Consider the following 20,301-nt stretch of genomic DNA (forward strand, 5'->3'; position numbering starts at 1 on the left):
GATAATGGCCTTTGAAATATGGTGCCATAGGAGAGCTCTGAAAATCTCATGGACAGAACATGTGACAAATACAGATGTCCTGCAGAGAATGAGAGCACAGAGATCTTTATTACAGGAAATGATCCAGAGAAAGATGACACTGGCAGGACATGTACTAAGAGGTTCAGCAGAACAGAAGATACTACCAGTTTTAGAAGGAAAAATTATGGGAAAAGGATCAAGAGGCAAAAAACGAAGGACATAGCTTGACGATATAAGATCATGGACAAGATCACATGGCTATGCAGAAACAAAAAGGAACACCACCAAAAGAGAGAACTGGAAGGACAAGGTACTGCACCCTCTCACTGAGGAAGCTACATGAAGAAAAACTTAGACATGAAAGAGGGATATTGTGGAAGTGGTTTTAAGGCAGTGTGGCTTGATATAGGTTGACAGGAAAGGATATTTATATGGATGTGGCTATAGGTCATTGAATGTGGAGGGTGATAATGAAGAAATGGATAAGCAACTTGGGTTAGGAAACAAGAGAAGGGTGATTATTATGGATGATTTTAATTATTATTATTATTATTATTATTTCCCAAGACCTCATGGAGTCAAAGACTCATCTGGGAGGTCTTTTTATCACACACACACACATCTCATCATACCATGTCTTAAACACACTCAAACTCCTTGCAAACACCACACTCTCAGGCAAGGCATTCCAATCATTCACAACTCTGCACGAAAAAAACCTGCTTCTCACTCCCCTACTCACACCCTTTTTAAACAGTTTCCAGGGATGACCTCTGGTTCTCCCCTGATCTCCCACTATTCTCTGTAGAACTTCTCCACCACTGATCTTATAATAACCCCTTACCAACTTGTAGGTCTCTATCATATCTCCCCTCTTCCTTCTCTCCACCAGACTCTGCAAATTACATCTTCTCAATCTTTCCTGATACTCAACATTCCAGAGGTCAGAAACTAGTACCTTAGTCAGTCACCTTTGGACCCTTTCCAACATCTCTTCATCCTTCTGAAAACCTGGTGACCAAATCTGGGCACAATAGTCCATGTATGTTGCCTAATCAAAGCCTTATACAATGGCACAAGAATCTCCCTAGTTCTACACGTCAGTTTCCTCCGCATCATTCCCAAAAGCCTTTGTGTTGTCTTCACAATTTTGGTGATGTGTCCCCTAAATTTTAGATCCTTATCCACTATCACCCCTTATTTCCTCTACCTCCAACAATATATTCTCACCAAGCATAAATTCTGCATCCCATCTTTGTTTTCCAAATTTTAAAACCTTACATTTTGCAACATTGAACTCACATTCCCATTTGCTTACCCAATCACTCAATTTATTCAAGTCTTCTTGCAAGGCCACAACATCTTCACTACTCTTTATGGTTCATCCCAAATTTGCATCATCTGCAAACAACTGAATATCTCCATCCAAATCTTCGCCAATATCATTAATATACAAGTTAAATAGTAATGGCCCTAAAACAGACCCCCTGAGGCACTCCACTAGTGACTTTCCTGTTCCTGGATATCGCACCCCCATACACAACTTGTTGATACCTATCAGATAGCCAGTCTCCAATACAATGCACTAATCTAATATCCAACCCCATCTGCTCTAGTTTGACTGTCAACTTATCATGAGGTACTCTATCAAAAGCTTTTGCAAAATCCAAGTATATTACTGTGTATCCTTCTCCTCTGTCCAAGGAAGCAGTCACTTTATTGTAATAAGTAAGTAGATTACTAAAACATGACCTCCCTTTAGCAAATCCATGCTGTCCATCAAAGATTATACCATTGTTGTCAACCCAACTCTGGATCCTAGTTCTCACAAGCTTCTCCAACAACTTAAGCACAACACCTGACACACAGATAGGCCTATAGTTTGATGCTTGAGTTCGATCTCCTCCTTTTTGAAGTGGCACAATCTTGCCCTCCTTCAACTCTTTAGGAACTTGACCAAGTGCAAGACTCATATTAAAAAAATATCAAGACAGATGTCAACTCTCTGGCACATTCCTTCAGAACACGTAGTGATATATTATCAAGTCCCACAGCCTTATTTACATCTAGTTTGCTCAACTCCCCATACACCTCTTGCTCACTTACAGTCAGTCTCTCCTCCCCATCATCAACTGCTCTCAATATCTCCATGAAGTCACATTCACAAGATTGAAAGATCTTTATGAACTGCTCATTAAGTATCTCCACCACACATTCTGCAACAGCTGTCTTTATACCATTTCCTCCAATCAATGTCATCCTTCCATAATCATTCTTTCTTTTGCTGGCTACATATCGAAAGAACTCCCTAGGATTCTTTTTGACTTCATTAGCTAACTGCTGTTCATACCTCTCTTTTGCTACTCTCACCAACCAAGTCAGTATAGGTTGGAATGAAGAGATAGCATCTGGGAAAAAGATAAATTAATTTCTTGAGTTCTTGAGATATCGCAGGCAGTATGTAAATTGTAAAAAATTGTATGTAAATTGTATGTAAAATTGTGAGATGGGTTTCACACTTCCCTTCAGTTGAAATGAAAGTGATCATATGGGTCATAGCTAGCCATGAGGAAAGAATATATGTGGAATTACAAGATTATGAATAGCTTAGGAGACAGCCTGAATCTATAGCAGGGAATGAGGAGTTTAGTGGTAAGGAAATAAATGCTGTTTGAAAACTCACATAGAAATACACAGCATCGATGTGCAAATGTGTTCTGAAGGTCAAAAAGACTATTTAAGGTAGGTGTAAAATGGATAAATGAGGGGGATGCAGCATGAAAACGGTAGAAAGAGGGCAGCACAAAATGAATAATGGTAATAATCAGTTACATGATGGGTATAAAGAGCATGCCAGGAGAGTGATTTAGTTGCTAAGGATAAAAAAAGTGCAGAAATTAGAAAATCATGCCAAGAAAAACCCTTGTTTTTTTTTATATGTGGCAAGTAGAAAGAAGAATGTTTATTGTAAGATGCTGTTAATGGATGAAAGTGGGAGATTGGTAACTATTGCAGAGGACATAGTCAAGGTGTTCACAGTGAGCAGTTCATAGGGATGATTCATCCCCATGAAATGAGAAAAGACTTAATGGTGAGCAAGCAAAAGGTGTATAAAGAGTTAAGTAAGCTAGATGCCAATAAAGCAATAGGACCTGATTATACATCACCACTTGTCTTAAGGGAATTTTCAAGGTGTTATCAGCCTTAGTCTACCTGCTTAACTTGCAACAGCACAAGTTCCAAAAGGAGTGAAAGGATGGCAAAATTGTTCCACTTCACAAAGATGGTGGCAACAAATTATAAGCTGATCTCCATATCTAGAGTTGTTGTTAAGGTATTGGAGAGGGTTGGTGAGAGATAGAATTACAAGTACTAGAAACACCAGATACAAACATAGGTTGATAACAGTGGTATTCTTTGTGCTTCTCAGCATGGGTTTGTTAAAGGCAGGTCATGTTTTACAAACTTGCTTATGTACTATAATAAGTTGTGAATGCATCAGATAAGGAAGTTGCATATTTAGTGGTATACTTACATTTTGCAAATGCTTTTGATAGATTGTGACACCACAAGTGGTCACTAAACTGAGGTATATGGTATTGGGCGAGAGACTAATGAGTTGGATAGGTGAATGCCTATTAGATAAATATCAGTAAGTTGTGTGTGTGGGGGGGAACACTTTCTCAAAAGAGGAAAGTCACTAGTGGTATACAAGGGTCAGTTTTGGGACCATGGTAATCTAATTTATATAATAATGACATTGGGATAGGTTTAACTGGTGATATACAACTGTTTTTAGATGTTGCAAAAATGGGGAGAGTGATGAGGAATCCAGCATATATTATGGGCTTACAGGACTTGAATAGATTGTATGAGTGGGCAACAGTATAGAACTATCAATGCAATGCTGCAAAGTGTAAGGTTTTGAAATTTGGTAAGCAACGATGGGATGTACAGTATACACTTGGCAGTGAAACTTTGAAGGAGGTAGAGGCAATGAGAGCTCTAGGAGTGGTGATGAACAAAGAAATTCAGGGGGCCACAATGCCTGCTCATTATTGAAGACATCACATCGGATAATGGCAATGATGAGGAGGACCCTGACATGAAGAAATAAAGAGGTTATGATGCCAATGCATTAGGCCTCGTATGGATTACTGTGTACAGATTTGATCCCCTGGTTTTCACAGTGATGAGGATATGTTGGAAAGGATCCTGAGAAGACTCATTAAAGTCATAACTATCTTTTCGGAAGCAGGATATGAGGAGAGATTAAGGAATATAGTTTGCAAAGTCTTGTGAATAGGAAGAAGAGAAGGGATATGATTGAGGCATTTAAGTTGGTAAAGGGTTGTTACCAGGTTAATGTGGAAGAAATTTTTCATAGAATGGGGGAAGGGGGATAGAACAAGGCAACATACCTGGAAGTTCTATAAAGAGGGGTGTGAGCAGGGGCATAAAGAGAGTAATGAGGAATCCAGCACATGTTATGGGCTTGCAGGACTTGCAGATTCATTGAATGAATTTAAAGCACAATTTGATGGACTTTGTGTGTAACAATGTTTACCTCTCATGATGATCCTTTTGACTCCATGTAGGGCTGCTGTTAATAATAATATTAATAATAATAATTTTTGAAGAAAAGAATCTGTTATCTTTGCATGAGATCACTTTTAAATGAAAAAGCTCATATGAAGATTTTCCTTGTTGTGACAAGAATCAAACTAAGGTAAAAATGTGATGAAAGGGTACAATGCCCCATCATTCTTACAACTGTGCCACAGAGGTGAAAATTTTATATCCTATCCTATTCATCTCCATCACACAATACACCATTCCAGTTAGCCAAGCATTTATTTATTTTTTATTATTTATTTAGTTTACTCATCTTTTTCTCTCATGCTATCTTACCATCTCCCAGTCTCCCTTTTTTGTGACATAATTATTACATCTTCCAATGTGATTAACTCTCTTTTCACATTAGTCACTACACCATCTGTCTCTTTTCTAGTTAGCAGGTTCCCTATGCAACATCTTTTTACTTCACTCCAACTATTATCCTCGTCTTTTGCTTCCACTTTTTCAATCTATCTCATGCTTCTCGGTTTCACTCCCTTCCTTATTCATAACCATGCTATTTGGCCTCTGTATTCACTCGCTCTTCACCCACCAGTTACTCCTTCTAATGTCCAATGGCAGCAACTCTCTCTCTCTCTCTCTCTCTCTCTCTCAAATTCTCAAACTTCTCATCATATTTACTCCATTTATTTATAACTACATGCCTTCTGTCTCACACAGCTCGGTCATCATACCATTATCCTTACCCAAGACAACAATTTCCTAAAATGACTTTCAAAATTCCACTGTTGAAGGGGATTCAAGTAATGAATAATGCATGGACATATTCACTCTAAAATATATGAATGATGGAGTGGCACCATTTTTCCTGTTCTTTTATTCATCATGAATGTTGCAAGAATCACTAAACCACAAGGACAATATCAGCTCATTCACACATTTAATGTATTGTATATAGCACTATCCCATCATACTTTTATCAATCAAGCATATTTTACAAACATTTCACTTCTGACTTCTCCTGTCTATTTCTTCTACATATTCAATGCTATTCCCTTTCATCCACTTTTAAATATCAGAGACAAATATTTAGTGAACACTTTTACTCTACATCTATTGATATTACTCATGTACCATCTCTAGCAATGAAAGGCAGTCTTTTATACATACTCTTCTATTCTCTTCTTTCTACAGGCTACTATGGAATTCCAAAGAGCTTTTCTTGGCATCCTTTGGCAATCTTCCTTACAAGCTGCTTTTGACTGCCTCACCACACCTGTTACTGTCCTCATGCAACTACAAATCTCCTCTTCCTCTTTAAATGACCTTCATAATTAATCTCATTATTTGTGACACCTCATTGCGGGAGGACACCTACTGTAAAATTCTCCATCTCCACCACTACACCAACCCTCCTACCCACACTACCACCAAAACTAGTATTTTTTGTCTGTAAATTACATGTGTTCTGAAGGGTCGATTTGTCTGTATGCAGGATGAAAAACCCAATTACTAATTGGGTTTTTCATAACTAACATTGTACTAAACCCAAATAGTACAATTCTTAACCATGTGGAAAAGCTTATTTATGTGTTAATCACACCTGTTGATTGGATTTTAACGGTATTGATGCAAACACAGATTGATAAGAAAATAACTATTTATTGACTTAATTGCTAATATTTCGCCAGCATCTTCAGAGCACAGAAACAAAGTTTGTTACAGTAGCGAGACAACTGCAATCCAGTGTAACAGTGGGACTAGTATGAGTAATTGTAACATGCAACACAAAGACTAAAGTCCCAATTAGGCACCATCTAAGTTAGGAAGAAAAAAAAATGAGAGAGAAAAAGCAGGTATAGGATGACTGTCTCTCACTGAATGCCTCAGTGAACACAAAAAATATATCAGGTACTTTCGCTATGGAAAGTCAGGTCTGGCAGACCATGCTTTGGATACCTCCTGCACACAGGATCAATTGGAAAAAAACAAAAGTGCTGCACAGAAGCTTTTACAAGTGAGAGATGGTTCCTGGAATCAACAGAAGCCTTGAAACATACTCCAAACCTCAACAAGTATGGCTGTATAAATCTACCAAAGATTTGGGAGACAGTCATCCTAAGACCAAATTAATACTTGCTTTTTCTCTCTCGTTTCTTTTTTCCCCCAACTCAGATGCCGCCTAATTAGGACTTTAGTCTTTGTGTTGCACGCTACAATTACTTGGGAGACAGTCATCCTAAGACCAAATTAATACTTGCTTTTTCTCTCTCGTTTCTTTTTTCCCCCAACTCAGATGCCGCCTAATTAGGACTTTAGTCTTTGTGTTGCACGCTACAATTACTCATACTAGTCCCACTGCTACACCGGATTGCGGTTGTCTCGCTACTATAACAAACTTTGTTTGTGTGCTCTGAAGATGCTGGGAAATACTAGATTAAGTCAATAAATAGTTATTTTCTTATCAATCTGTGTTTGCATCTGTACCGTTAAAATAAAATCAACAAATAGTACAATGTTAGTTATGAGGATCGGTTGAAGGAATGTGGACTGCAGAGTTTGGTAGATAGAAGAAGGTGAGGTGATATGTCTGTAAATTATGAGACTTTTAAACTGTTGAAGGTAGTTACAGGTCTGACAATGGAGAGTACTTTCGCTTGGTGGAACAGTGGGAAGAAGTGATGACAAGGGAAGTCCTTGGAAGTTACAAAAGGAAGCTGTCAGCAAGAGGGTGAGGAGTGGTTTCTTTGCATGGAGGATGGTTGAACCGTGGAATGCATTGCCTGATAGAGTGGTGAGAGCAAGAATGGTCAATAAGTTCAAGGAGTGGTATGACAGACTTTGTGTTTCCTAGGAAGGACTGCCCATGACGAGTCTTTTGACTCCAAGGCCTGAATAATAATAATTAATCTCCTCTTCTGCAGTTCCAGGTTAATTATGATTCATTCATTTCACATGATCTCATCATCATTCTAATTTTAGAAATGCAGTGATTGTCATCATCCACTGATCTTGAAGTAGGTTCAAGCAACACTGACTCCCTTCCCTTCCCAATTTCCTATGTTATATCACAGGAGATCATGAAACTCTTTCTTATCTTTTTTTTTTGTTATGTAGTTTTGCATATATCTATTCTTCAATGAAACTACAATGGCTGGACATTGCCTATGTCAAAACAACATGATCACTCCAACCAACTTCTATAGTCAACTTCTTGGATATTATTGGTACTACTAGTGCTGCTACTTTTATCAGCCTTGCTATTTCTATTACACTGCATTAAATAACTATCCATAAGAAAACTAAAAGAACTTGTTCTCTTCAGTCCCACTGCCTAGCCCAATAGTTTGCAACTAATGTACATGCAGCTGTATATTATTATTAATATTAACATCTGACCTCCATGGAGTCAGAGACTCATCATGGGAAGTACACTATCACACACAAAGTTCATCCAACCGTGCCTTAAACTGACTCAATGTGTCTACATTCACAACACATTCAGGCAATGGTTTCTACTCACCAACCACTCTCCATGCAAAGAATCCACTCCTCTGCTTATACCCTTCTTATACAGTTTCCAGAGATGGCCTCTCGCTTCTACCTCCATCTCTTCCATTCTATGATAACTTTCTTCCATGTCAAACTGATAACCCCTGACTAACTTATATGTCTCAATCATATCTCCCTCTCTACCTATTAATGAGACTTTGAATTTACATCGCACTTCACATTCCAAAGATCACTGACCACCTTTATGAATCTTCTCTAGATCCTTTCTAACCATGAAAACCCAGTGACCAAATCTATGCAGAATAATCTATAAGAGGCCTTATACAATGGAATCATAACCTCTTTATTTCTGCATGTCAGAGTTCTCTGCATCATTGCCATTATTCAATGTGATGACTTCACAATTTGTGCAATGTGGCCTGTGAATTTCAGGTCTTTGTTCACGACCACTCTCCTCTCCCTAATCTCCTCTACCTCCTTTAAAGTTTCAACACAAAGTGTATACTTTGCACCATTGTTGCTTACCAAATTTCAAAACTTCCCAAAATATGGGAAACACTAATACTTCAAGATTCCCAGTTTACATCCTAGGCTGCTGACAGGTGTTCCGAGAAGGCACCACACCTAGTTAGGATTCTAGTCTTTCATCCATGTGTTTCAGTTAGTTTTGTGCTGCCTTTGTGTGTGTGTGTGTCTGTGTTACAAGTCTCAGTTTGTAATCCCCTGACGATATCTCTGTAACTGAGATGAAATATTGGAAGCATTAAATACTATCTTCATCATTTCCTAGTGCTGTTTCACTCCATTAAACTTTTATCATGAGATAATCATTTTCCCTTAGCCCGATTTGCTAATTTCTGCTCATACTGTATGTCTGCTCATGTAGTTTAGCTATTCTTATACGGTCACCTTCCTGGACTTCTTTTTATACTCTTCATGCAATTGATTGCTACCATTATTTATCTTGGGCTGACCCTGCAGTATCATATTCTTCAAAATTTCATGCTTAATCCTTTAGTTATCCATCTGACACTTACTTTATTCAGTCTTTTTACTTTCAGAATACATTCGAACATCAATGTTGTTAAATATCTCTTGATCAGTTCCCACGCAGCATTTATCTCCTCCCAGCTTAACACCTTAGTCCATGCTATAGCTCCAAGCTGTCTCCTAAGCTTTTCATAATCACCAGCCCTGTAATTCCACATACATCCTTTCCTTGCAGAAGCCTTCAAATGACTATTCACAAACCAGGTGATCACTTCATGATCACTCTCACCAACTGGAGAAAAGTGCAAAACCCCATGATGAAATGATCAGATCTAAAACTCTTGATCTTCATATGCTCTCCATCACATAGTCCTGAGATGCTGTCTCTAAAGAACTCAATAATTAATTTTCCTTATTCCCAATGCTATACTAATAACTCTTCCCTTGTTCACTAATCCAAGTTGCTTATTCATTTCTTAATCACTGCCCTCCACATTCCCTGGCCTATAGTACAATCCAACTAAAATCTCTCTTCCTGTCAACCTCCACCTCACACCATAGTGACTCAAACCATTACCACTATTTGTATCTTGTATCTCCACTTTGGGTGGACATAATTCAACTTCTATCATCAACAGTATCCCCCCCCTCTCCCCTCCTTTCTTGTCTTTTCTATCCTGAGAGAAAACATCATACCCTTCCATTTCTATTCCCATCAGGATATCATCCTTATCCATCCATGTTTTGCTTGTTCCAACAGTTTTTGGGAAAGTAAACTCAATCAATGAAACCATTTCATCTCCCTATCTCTGATGCTCCTGATATTTGTAAATAAACACAGCAATTCACTTTTAGGTCTATAACCAGTCCTGCCCAAGTCACTTGTAGGTTGTGATTTCATCACACCTAACCATTCCCAACTGTCTTTATCACCACTTAACGTATCTATCTTTTCAGACTAAACTACATCCAGTACATTTAATTCTCATACTAACCATCCCCATACACACATTTGTTACTACTTCCAACATCTACTCTCCTTATATTGTCTCCCCCTGACTCTCGCTCTCATTTCCTTGTCCATCTTGCATTCTCATTCGATCATTATCACTCACAGTACTACTATTCTGATTTAGAATAACTTCAGTCTCACTAGTTTTGCTCTCTCCTGATCCCTTGCTTCAGACAACATCCAAGAGACAGCAATGTGATCAAAATAAAAAATTATTAGTTACAGAGAAAAAGTAAAGGCAAAAGTAAAAGATAACACATTTACAGAAAAAATTTTGTTTTATTTTATTTTTTTTTAATATATATATATATATATATATATATATATATATATAGAGAGAGAGAGAGAGAGAGAGAGAGAGAGAGAGAGAGGGGAATTCCAATGTAATGCACATGCTCTACTGCTGTTGCATTTTTAATTTAAACTCCTAATTGTTGTTCACTGTCCACACTAATGATGTCTTAAGATACTTATGACAAAACATCTGAGTAATAAATCAATTTTTTACTGTGGTACTCATGTGATTCTATAATAATGGATATCCCACAGGTTTCATTATACAAGAAACTAATTATAAAGTAGCTTACACTATCTCAATGGGCTGCCTTAATAAACCCCCTCTCTCTCTCTCTCTCTCTCTCTCTTCCCAACAGCAATCTTTCCAGTTTCCCCATGCACATTCACTCAGATACAGATCTTCGCTAACAAAACCTCTTTCTTACCCTTAAATTTATCCCATCCATCCATTCACAAACACAAGGCTTTTCTTTCTGGAATCATTACAAATGCTATCTATAAGTATTATGATTCAGTTATTGTTTTATTTTCTTTATTAATACTTTCTTTCTTTATTAATATTCTCTTTTCATCATTGTTCTGATAAAAAATCTATTAAAAATCTAATAAATCTAATAAATAAAAATCTATAATTAAATGCACAAGAAAGAGCACATGCTTACATGTGCTCTTATGCTCAACATAATGTATAACTGGCCTAGATTCAGTCCTTCCCCACCCATGCAACCATTCATTTTGTATATATTCAATCTGTATAGCCCTGGGAGAGAGGGCTATACAGATAGACAGAGCACTAGTATATACATATACATAATATACATATTTCTAGTAGAGAGGCTTATACGCTGGTTAATCATGATAACTAATAATTAAGGAATTGACAGCGTACACTAGAAATATAAATTAAATAAACCTTAATATATACTTTCCAATATTTCGGCAAACGTCACGTTGCCATCTTCTTGGGAACTTAATACAAAGACAAGTGCACGCAAGTACTACATAACAGCAAATGAGAAACGAAGCGAGGAAGCTACTGTTTTCCTAAGTCCTGATCGTGGCCCCCTGGCGGGCTATATATTGGTAGTTCTTGGCCTTTGGGATGAAGTTCTTCTGATAAATGTTTCCCAAATTTGGGGCAGTCTCATGCATCCAAATTTGTTGAGATTTGGCATGTTCCTAAGGGCTGAGGCTGATTCCATGAATAGTCTTTCATATTTGAACTTGCTGCGGTGTATTACTGTGGCTTTCTTCCACCTTATTCTGTGGCGAGTATCCAGAGCGTGGTCTGCAAGCCCAGAGTGGCTGTACTGGTGAAATCGGATGTAATCCTTGTGTTCTGAGATTCTGATATTTGCTGTCCTGCCTGTTTGGCCAAAGTAGGATAATTTACAGCTGCAAGGGACCTAGTATACACCAGGTAAGTCTAGGGGAAGTGGTTGGTCTTTATTGGAGCGGATAAGGGATGCCAATTTTCTGTGTGGTCTGTAACAAGTGGTCAAGTCATGTTTTTTTAGGATTTTGTTGATTTCTTCCGAGGTGCCTCGGATGTAGGGAATGGTGATGGATTTAGATTTAATCTTTTTTGTGAAGGGGGGAGAAGGTGGGTTGTGGGTAACTGGTTTAAGTATTTTTTGTATTCTTTGGGGGGGGGGTATCCATTGGCTGTGAAAGTGTCAAGGATGTGATTTAGTTCAATGGTTAGGGCTTGATCATTTGAACTGATTAGTTTTGTCCTGTTGAATAGTGTCTTAATAACTCCATATTGTTTGTGAGGGGGGGGGGGTGATGGGACTGTTGGTGAATGTATCTGCTTGTATGGGTGGGTTTTCTATAAACTGAGAAAACCAAGGTTCCATCAGGTTGGCAGGTGACTAGTGTGTCTAGGAAGGGGAGGTTATTGTTTTTCTCTTTTTCCAGGAAACTTGATTCTAGGGTGTTGGTTGTTTAAGTGTGTTAGCAAAGAGAGGAGTAAATCCGGGCCATGTGGCCAAATAGTGAACACATCATCAAAGTAGTGAAGCCATATGGTAGGTTTTTGTGGGGCTGAGTTTAAGGCTTTCTCTTTAAAAGTCTCCATAAAGAAGTTGGCCAAGGGTGGGGAAAGTGGTGAACCCATGGCTGTCCCCTCTATCTGTTTGTAGAATTTTTCCTGCCAAACAAAATAGCCTGAGTTCATTGTAAACTGAAATAGGACTGAGATATGAGGAGAAAATTTAGCTTGGATTAGCTCTAGGGTTTCTTTGAGGGGGACATTCGTGAATAAGGAGGAGACATCAAAACTGACCATTATGTCATTATGTTGGAGTGTAAGGTTTTCTATACTGGCTTTGAAGTGGGCTGAGTTTTTTTATGTGTGATGGTGTGTAGCCAGTATAGTGTGAGAGTGCTTTGGCTAAATGCTTAGCTAGTTTGTAAGTGGGGGAATCAATGCCGTCCACTATGGGATGTAATGGCACATTTTCTTTATGTATTTTCGGGAGCCCATATATGCTGGGGGGGGGGGGGGTCTAGAGTTATATGGTTTTAGTCTGTTGGTAATCTCCACAGGCCAAGAAGTGACCTTCTTAAGGAGCCTATGGAGTTTTCTAATTTGTGAGTTGGTAGGATTGTATTCAATAGGGAGGTAAGTAGCTTGATCTAATAGTAAAGCCTTAAGTTTACCTGTGTAGTCATTATGACTGAGTACCATAGTGGTGTTCCCCTTATCCGCTTTGATGATAACTATTTCTTTGTTTTTCTTCAAATCGTGTAGTGACTTGTATTCACTAATGGATATGTTGGTTTTTGGTGGTTTTGCTTTTGTGAGAACACCGGCTACATCCAATCTAATATCGTTGGCGATGTGGTTTGGAAGGTGGCGAATCCTGCGTTCAATCTGGATCATTAATTCCTTGGCCGGTAATTTCCTAGGAGCAATGGCGAAGTTGTGACCACATAACAGAGCGTTGAGTGCTTCAGGCTTCAAGATAACTGAAGAAAGGTTAACTACAGTGTTGGTTTGTAGTTTATGTGTGGATGCAAAATTGTCCTACTTTGGCCAAACAGCTGCCTGTTTGCAGGACAGCAAATATCAGAATCTCAGAACACAAGAATTACATCCGATTTCACCAGTACAGCCACTCTGGGCTTGCAGACCACGCTCTGGATACTCGCCACAGAATAAGGTGGAAGAAAGCCACAGTAATACACCGCAGCAAGTTCAAATATGAAAGATTATTCATGGAATCAGCCTCGGCCCTTAGGAACATGCCAAATCTCAACAAATTTGGATGCATGAAACTGTCCCAAATTTGGGATACATTTATCAGAAGAACTTCAGCCCAAAGGCCAAGAACTACCAATATAGCCCACCAGGGGGCACAATCAGGACTTAAGGAAAACGGTAGCTTCCTCACTTCATTTCTCATTTGCTGTTATGTAGTACTTGCATGCACTTGTCTTTGTATTAAGTTCCCAAGAAGATTGCAACGTGACGTTGCCAAAATATCGGAAAGTATATATTAAAGTTTATTTAATTTATATTTCTAGTGTACGATGTCAATTCCTTAATTATTAGTTATCAATATATATATTTATTACTATTATTACTATTACTATTATTACGGGCAACTCCAGGGAGTCATTAGACTCATCGAGGGAGGCCCCAAATCATATTCATCACAACTATTTGACATTCATACAGTATCTATCATACCTCGCCTTAAACTCATTCACTGTCACAGCATCCACTACAGACTCAGGGAGCGCATTCCACTCATTCACTACTCTAAAAGTAAAGAACCCAGCTCTAACACCTTTACTAACCACACTTTTGCCCAGTTTCCATGGATGTCCCCTAGTCCTCCCACAACCAGCCCTGTTCTCAAAAATATCTTTTGAATTAATTTTATAGAAACCCTTCAGTAATTTGAATGTCTAAATCATATCTCCCCTCCTCCGCCTATCAACCAATTTTTGCAACCCACAAATCCTCAACCTGTTCTCATACGGTTCATTCCACAGACCTGCTATCATCTTGGTCACTCGCCTCTGGATCCTCTCCACCTCCTCCCCATCAAGAAGAAACCTAGGTGACCAAATCTGAGCACAGTAGTCTAGATGGGGGCTTATCAAGGCTCGATAGAGAGGAACAATAACCTGCTTGTCTCTGCTTGTCAACGTATTCCTCAGCAACCAAGTGATTTGATGAGCTGTTTTGGTCACTTTTGCAATGTGTCCCCTAAATTTCAATTCCTTATCTACCAACACTCCTAAATCTCGTGCCTCATCAATTTCCTGGAGCAGGGTTCCACCAATGCAGTAAACTGCCGCCAATCTTTTCACCCCAAAGTGCATAACCTTACATTTTGCCACATTAAACTGACATCCATTCTCCTTAGCCCAGACCTCCAATCTATCTAAATCATCCTGCAAAATTTTGACGTCATTTGCATTCACTATTGCCCTGCCCAACTTCGCATCATCCGCAAACAAATGAACTGTTCCTCTCAGATCATTTCCTATATCATTTATGAACAAATTAAACAGCAGTGGTCCAAGAACAGATCCTTGTGGCACACCACTAGTCACAGGCCGTCTTGTGGACTCCACTCCCGAGTAAACCACTCTCTGATATCTCTCCGTCAACCACCCTCCTATCCATCTCACCAACCCCATGTCCATTCCCATATGCTGCAATTTACTGATTAGAATTCCATGTGGAATCCTGTCAAAGGCTTTGGCAAGGTCCAGCAGAATCACCGTAAACCCATTACCCTTATCCAGTTCAGCCGTCACTGTGTTATAATACGTGAGCAAGTTACTGAGGCATGACCTACCCTTCACAAAACCATGCTGTCCCCGATACAGTATCCCATTTTCTTCTATCCAATCTTGTATTTTCCTCTTGACTATTTTCTCTAAGACCTTGACAATGATTCCTGATATGCTAATCGGTCGGTAATTTACAACAGCAGTCTTGGAACCACCTTTATGCAGTGGAACTATTTTCCCCTCTTTCCACCAGCTCGGGACTAACCCAGACCCGAGACTCAAATTAAACAAAATGGTCAAGGGTACTGACAATTCTTTAGCTGCTTCTCGTACAACACGAGCTGGTATACCATCCAATCCCACAGATGTATTGACATTGAGGTTATGCAATAGACTACTCACCTCCACTTCATTAACCACAATTCCCGTATAATCTACTGGTTTATTCGTTTCTGCAATGTCACCACCTGGATGATATACTTTTGCAAAGTGCTCACTCAGTAACTCAACTATCTCAACTGATTCAGTTACCTCCCTACCATCGGCATTCTTTAAAATCAATCTGCCATGTACATTTTTCCTTTTACTTGCTACATATCTAAAAAACTGTTTAGGATTCTCTTTAGCCTGCATGGCCAATGTTCTTTCGTAATCCTTTTTTGCTTTTCTTACCACACTCATCACCCTTCTGGCCTGCGCTTTATACCGTTCATGTGCCTGCCGGTCACCCTTCTCCTTTAATTCCCTCCATAGTTGTTTCTTTTTTTGCAACTCAAGCTTAATGGTGTTATTCATCCATTTAACCCCTACTTGATTTATTATTCGGACTCTAGGTATACAGTCAGCCATTGCTTCATGCAAGCACTTCTTAACTACCTCCCATGCACTATCAACTTGTAGTCCTTGCAGTTGTACATGCCATGGCACTGAACCAATCAAACTCCTAAGCTTGTCATACTTTCCCGCCCGATAATTCCACATGTACCCTGTCTTAATTGAAAATTCTACACCTTTAGCCACCTCCCAAGTTAAGACCCTATGATCACTCTCACCGATTGGTGGCAATGTGGTCATATTTGTTACAGCCAAATCCTCAGATGTAATTACTAGGTCAAGCACTCTCTGACCCCTAGTGTTTTCCATTACATGCTGTCGCAGATAGTTATCCCTTAATAACCGCATAAAATCCAGTTCCTTCCTCCAGTGTGTCCTCTCCTCACTCCAATCAATGCGACCATAGTTGAAATCTCCCATAATAATCACCCTCCTTCCACCCATTTCTTCTATTTGCTTGTGCATACTGTCACCACCATCTTTTCCATCACCTGGTCTATAGCAGCACCCAATTGTATATTTAGTTCTGCTAGCCACAATCTCACACCAAATGGCCTCAAATGTGCTCTTTTCTCTATCCTGCAATTCAACTTCTATTCTCCTTTATAATAAATTCCTATTTATAATAAAGAAACAAGCATATTAAATAATATTACATTTTGAGGGATGGGAGTCTGAAAATGTAGCATTTTGTAATTGGAAGAGAGAAATATATCCAGAATAACATCACTTCAAAGTAGACAAAACATTAGAAAAATTTTGAATTTTTCAGACTGGAGATGCAGTTCCTTAACACACAAAAATCTTACAAATAAATACTAACTGAAGTAAGCACTGTATTTAAGTAAACAGAATCCAATCATTCAACTTGTCTTAAAATACAGTATGGATATTATTATATTAATTATGAAAGTTGCTGGCTTAGTTGGCTGAGTGGTTAGCATATCATCTCTCTAGCCAATAATAAGCTGTGAGTTTGAATCCTGCTATGGGCATGGATGTCTGTGATTGTCTTACTCATTCTGTGTGAAAAGGGAGATGCAACCCTACCACTCCTTCTAGAAGAGTCTTCACTCCCTAAATCCTATGAGATATAGGAGTGAACAGACAACATCCAAGAGACATCAATGTGACCAAAATAAAATAAAAAAAGTATTAAAGTTATAGAAAAAAGTAAAAGCAGAACTGAAAGGTCATGTATTTACAGAGAAAATTTTGTTTCATGTTTTTTTTTTTTATTTGCAACACACTTGTGATAAAGGCAAAGAGAAGGAGGCTGGGGTGAAAGTCAAAAAACAGTAAATTTTTTGTAGGATGATGCAAAAGACAAAGAAATAAATAACTGAATATAATTAATACTGGAGAATTCAGTAGAGATAAAAAGAAAATGTTACACACATTTCACCTGTACTAATTAAAGTTATGAGTTTTCATAAAAATAAAATTTCTCCAACTCAATCAGGGCCATTCATTACAATGCAAGAAGTAAAGAATATGGTAATCACTGTTTTCAAGAATTATTATTATTATTATTATTATTATTATTATTATTCAGGCCTCCATGGAGTCAAAAGACTCTTGGTGGGAGGTCCTTCCTAAGAAACACAAAGTCTATCAAGACTCATCGAGGGGAGGTCCCCCCTAAGAAACACAAAGTCTATCAAGACTCATCGAGGGGAGGTCCCCCCCCCCTAAGAAACACAAAGTCTATCATACCACTCCTTGACCTCATTGACCGTTCTCGCTCTCACCACTCCATCAGGCAATGCATTCCATGGTTCAACCACCCTCAATGCAAAGAAACCACTCCTCACCCTCTTGCTCACAGTTTCCTTTCATAACTTCCAGGGATGGCCTCTTATCATCACTCCTTCCTGATGTTCAACCAAGCAAAAGAACTCCCCAGTGTCAACCCTGTAACCACCTCTCAACAGTTTAAAAGTTTCAATCATATCACCTCTCCTTCTTCTATCCACCAAACTCTACAGTCCACATTCCCTCAGCCGATCCTCATAACTAACATGGTACAGTCCTGAAACCATCTTTGTTATCCGCCTTTGTACACTTTCCACAGTTAATTTATCCCCTTCAAATCCTGGGGACCAAATCTGAGAACAACAGTCCAAGTGTGGTCTGATCAGGGTCTTATACAATGGAATGATAACTGTTTTATCTCTGCAGGTCAGTGTCCTTCTCATTATTGCAGCAATCCTCTGTGTTACCTTCACCACCTTTGCAATATGTCCCCTAAATTTTAGGTTTCTATCAATCATCAACCCCAGATTTCTTGTCTCCCCTACTTCCTCCAGTATAACTCCTTCCATAGAGTATGCAGCATCCCATCGATGTTTTCCAAACCTCAAGACCTTACATTTTGCTGCATTAAACCGACACCCCCATTCATTTGCCCATCTATCTAGCTTATTCAAATCCTCTGGCAGGGCTGCCGCATCTGCACTATTACTAATAATCCTTCCCAGCTTCACATCATCTGCAAACAACTGAATATCCCCTTGCAATCCACTGACAGTGTCATTGATATAAAGGTTAAACAATATAGGTCCCAGTACTGAGCCCTGTGGGACCCCACTTGTAACTCTCTGCTTCTTCCTTGAAACTGTCCCACCATACACAACTCTCTGATACCTATTGGATAGCCAATACTGAATCCAGTTGACCAATCTGACATCTAGACCCATGTGCTGCAACTTAAATATCAGCTTATCATGTGGCACCCTGTCAAATGCCTTCGCTAAGTCTAAGAAAATAGCAGATATCCAAGAAATATAAAGATATCCAAGGATGACAAAGGTAAAATAGGTGATGAACCTAATATTGCTCCAGTACATTAGTAAGCACACCATGAGCAGATAACAAAATATTAAAACAAAGAATTATTATAGAAATTATTAATCAGATATAAAAAACAACATAGTTTTTTAATACTGCAGAGAAGTTTCTATTTGTACAGTTCAAAATCAGCTAACTGTTATATGAATAAAATAATTTAAAATAACATCAATGGTTTCTCCCCCCCACCACCACCACCACTTTTTTGAAACTGTTTCAAAGAGGTGGGAGATGCTCGTATCACATTTAAAATTATTTTTAAAAATACTCAAAAGAGCAAGGAATTTTTAATAAAAAAATATTTCACTACCTAACTATGATAAGCTAAAGAGTAGTGTCTATTATAATGCTATTCGTAATTTTGTTAAGATGTATGCTGAAGCAGTTTTCTGATATGATCAGCAGCAGAACAAACAATAGCAGAATTTTGAAAACACACATCCAAGTGTTGAAGTTTTCAGTGCCTGAAAAAAAAAAAAGTGCATTTTTAAATTTAAATTTGTATCTATCTGGACTGTTTTCATTTGGTGCTAAGGCTAATGTTCCATTCACTTCTTTATTCATGATAAACCAACTTTGAGTTCTATTATAATCTATAATGCTTTAAAGTTTAATAGCCATTGGCCAAAGAGAGTTATGATGTCACACTTAAAAATCTTACCTCAAGCAGCTGTTGTCATTTAATTTAGTCATCTGACTGAACATCTATTTTAGAATCGATCCTGAAATTGTTAATAAATAACTAAATGTGATGTCAGATTTTGTGCGTTTATAATAAATAATTTGTTATTCCTTATAACAAATTATTCTTATATAAAAATGTATTACTGCTTAAGCACAATCATCAACTGACTGACAAGAACTTTAGCAATGAGTTGAAAATAATGAGTATTTGGCTGAAATGCTAAATACTCATAATATTAATGCTATGGCACATCTCTTCTATATGTCTGCATACCACAGTTCATACATCTCTCAGTATTATTCTGACAAAGTCTTCTTCTATTTATTAGTACAGTGAGTCTGCTCACTGTGATTAAGTGGAACCAAAATAAAATTCAGTAAGCAAATTTTGTGATCATGGAACAATAGGCACCAGTTTTTGTTTTTTTTTCCATAAAATTATCTAAATATCTTTATGTTGCTATTTAGAATGATATATAGATGGTGCTTTTACAGATGTAAAAAATGTGTTCATGACATTTCCTTTTCAATAAAATACGCATGCAAAAATAAACTGTAAATTACACTTCAGTAACAATAAAAGAAACTGAAAAAGTTAACAAAAAATTTAAATGAAAATATATCTTGTGGAAACCTTCTCAAAAAATAAAAAAATTAACAAACACAACTATCCACTGTATTTTAATAATAAAAAAACCTTAAACATTATAATAAAAAAATTTAAATGATAAAAAAAGTTCAATTAGCATGCAAAACAGCCACATTCA

The 20,301-nt window shown here is 38.0% G+C and overlaps 1 protein-coding gene across 3 annotated transcripts in view; it reads right to left on the minus strand.

Moving 5' to 3' along the window:
- LOC150101407 (1-phosphatidylinositol 4,5-bisphosphate phosphodiesterase classes I and II-like) overlaps positions 1–20,301 on the minus strand; it is a 965,056-nt gene that overhangs the window by 548,249 nt on the left and 396,506 nt on the right. For 2 of the 3 annotated variants that reach the window (XM_090400892.1, XM_090400891.1), the window contains exon 2: positions 19,512–19,572. The exons of the other annotated variant lie outside the window; for it this stretch is intronic. In XM_090400892.1, coding sequence (XP_090257018.1) covers positions 19,512–19,555 — 44 coding nt within the window. In that variant the 5' untranslated portion in view covers positions 19,556–19,572. The remainder of the gene's footprint in view (positions 1–19,511; positions 19,573–20,301) is intronic. 3 annotated transcript variants of the gene reach the window in all.

Source organism: Typopeltis vanoorti, chromosome 11 (genome assembly GCF_054136105.1).
Source record: "Typopeltis vanoorti isolate ZY-2024b chromosome 11, IOZ_Tvanoo_1.0, whole genome shotgun sequence".
NCBI lineage: Eukaryota > Metazoa > Arthropoda > Arachnida > Uropygi > Thelyphonidae > Typopeltis > Typopeltis vanoorti.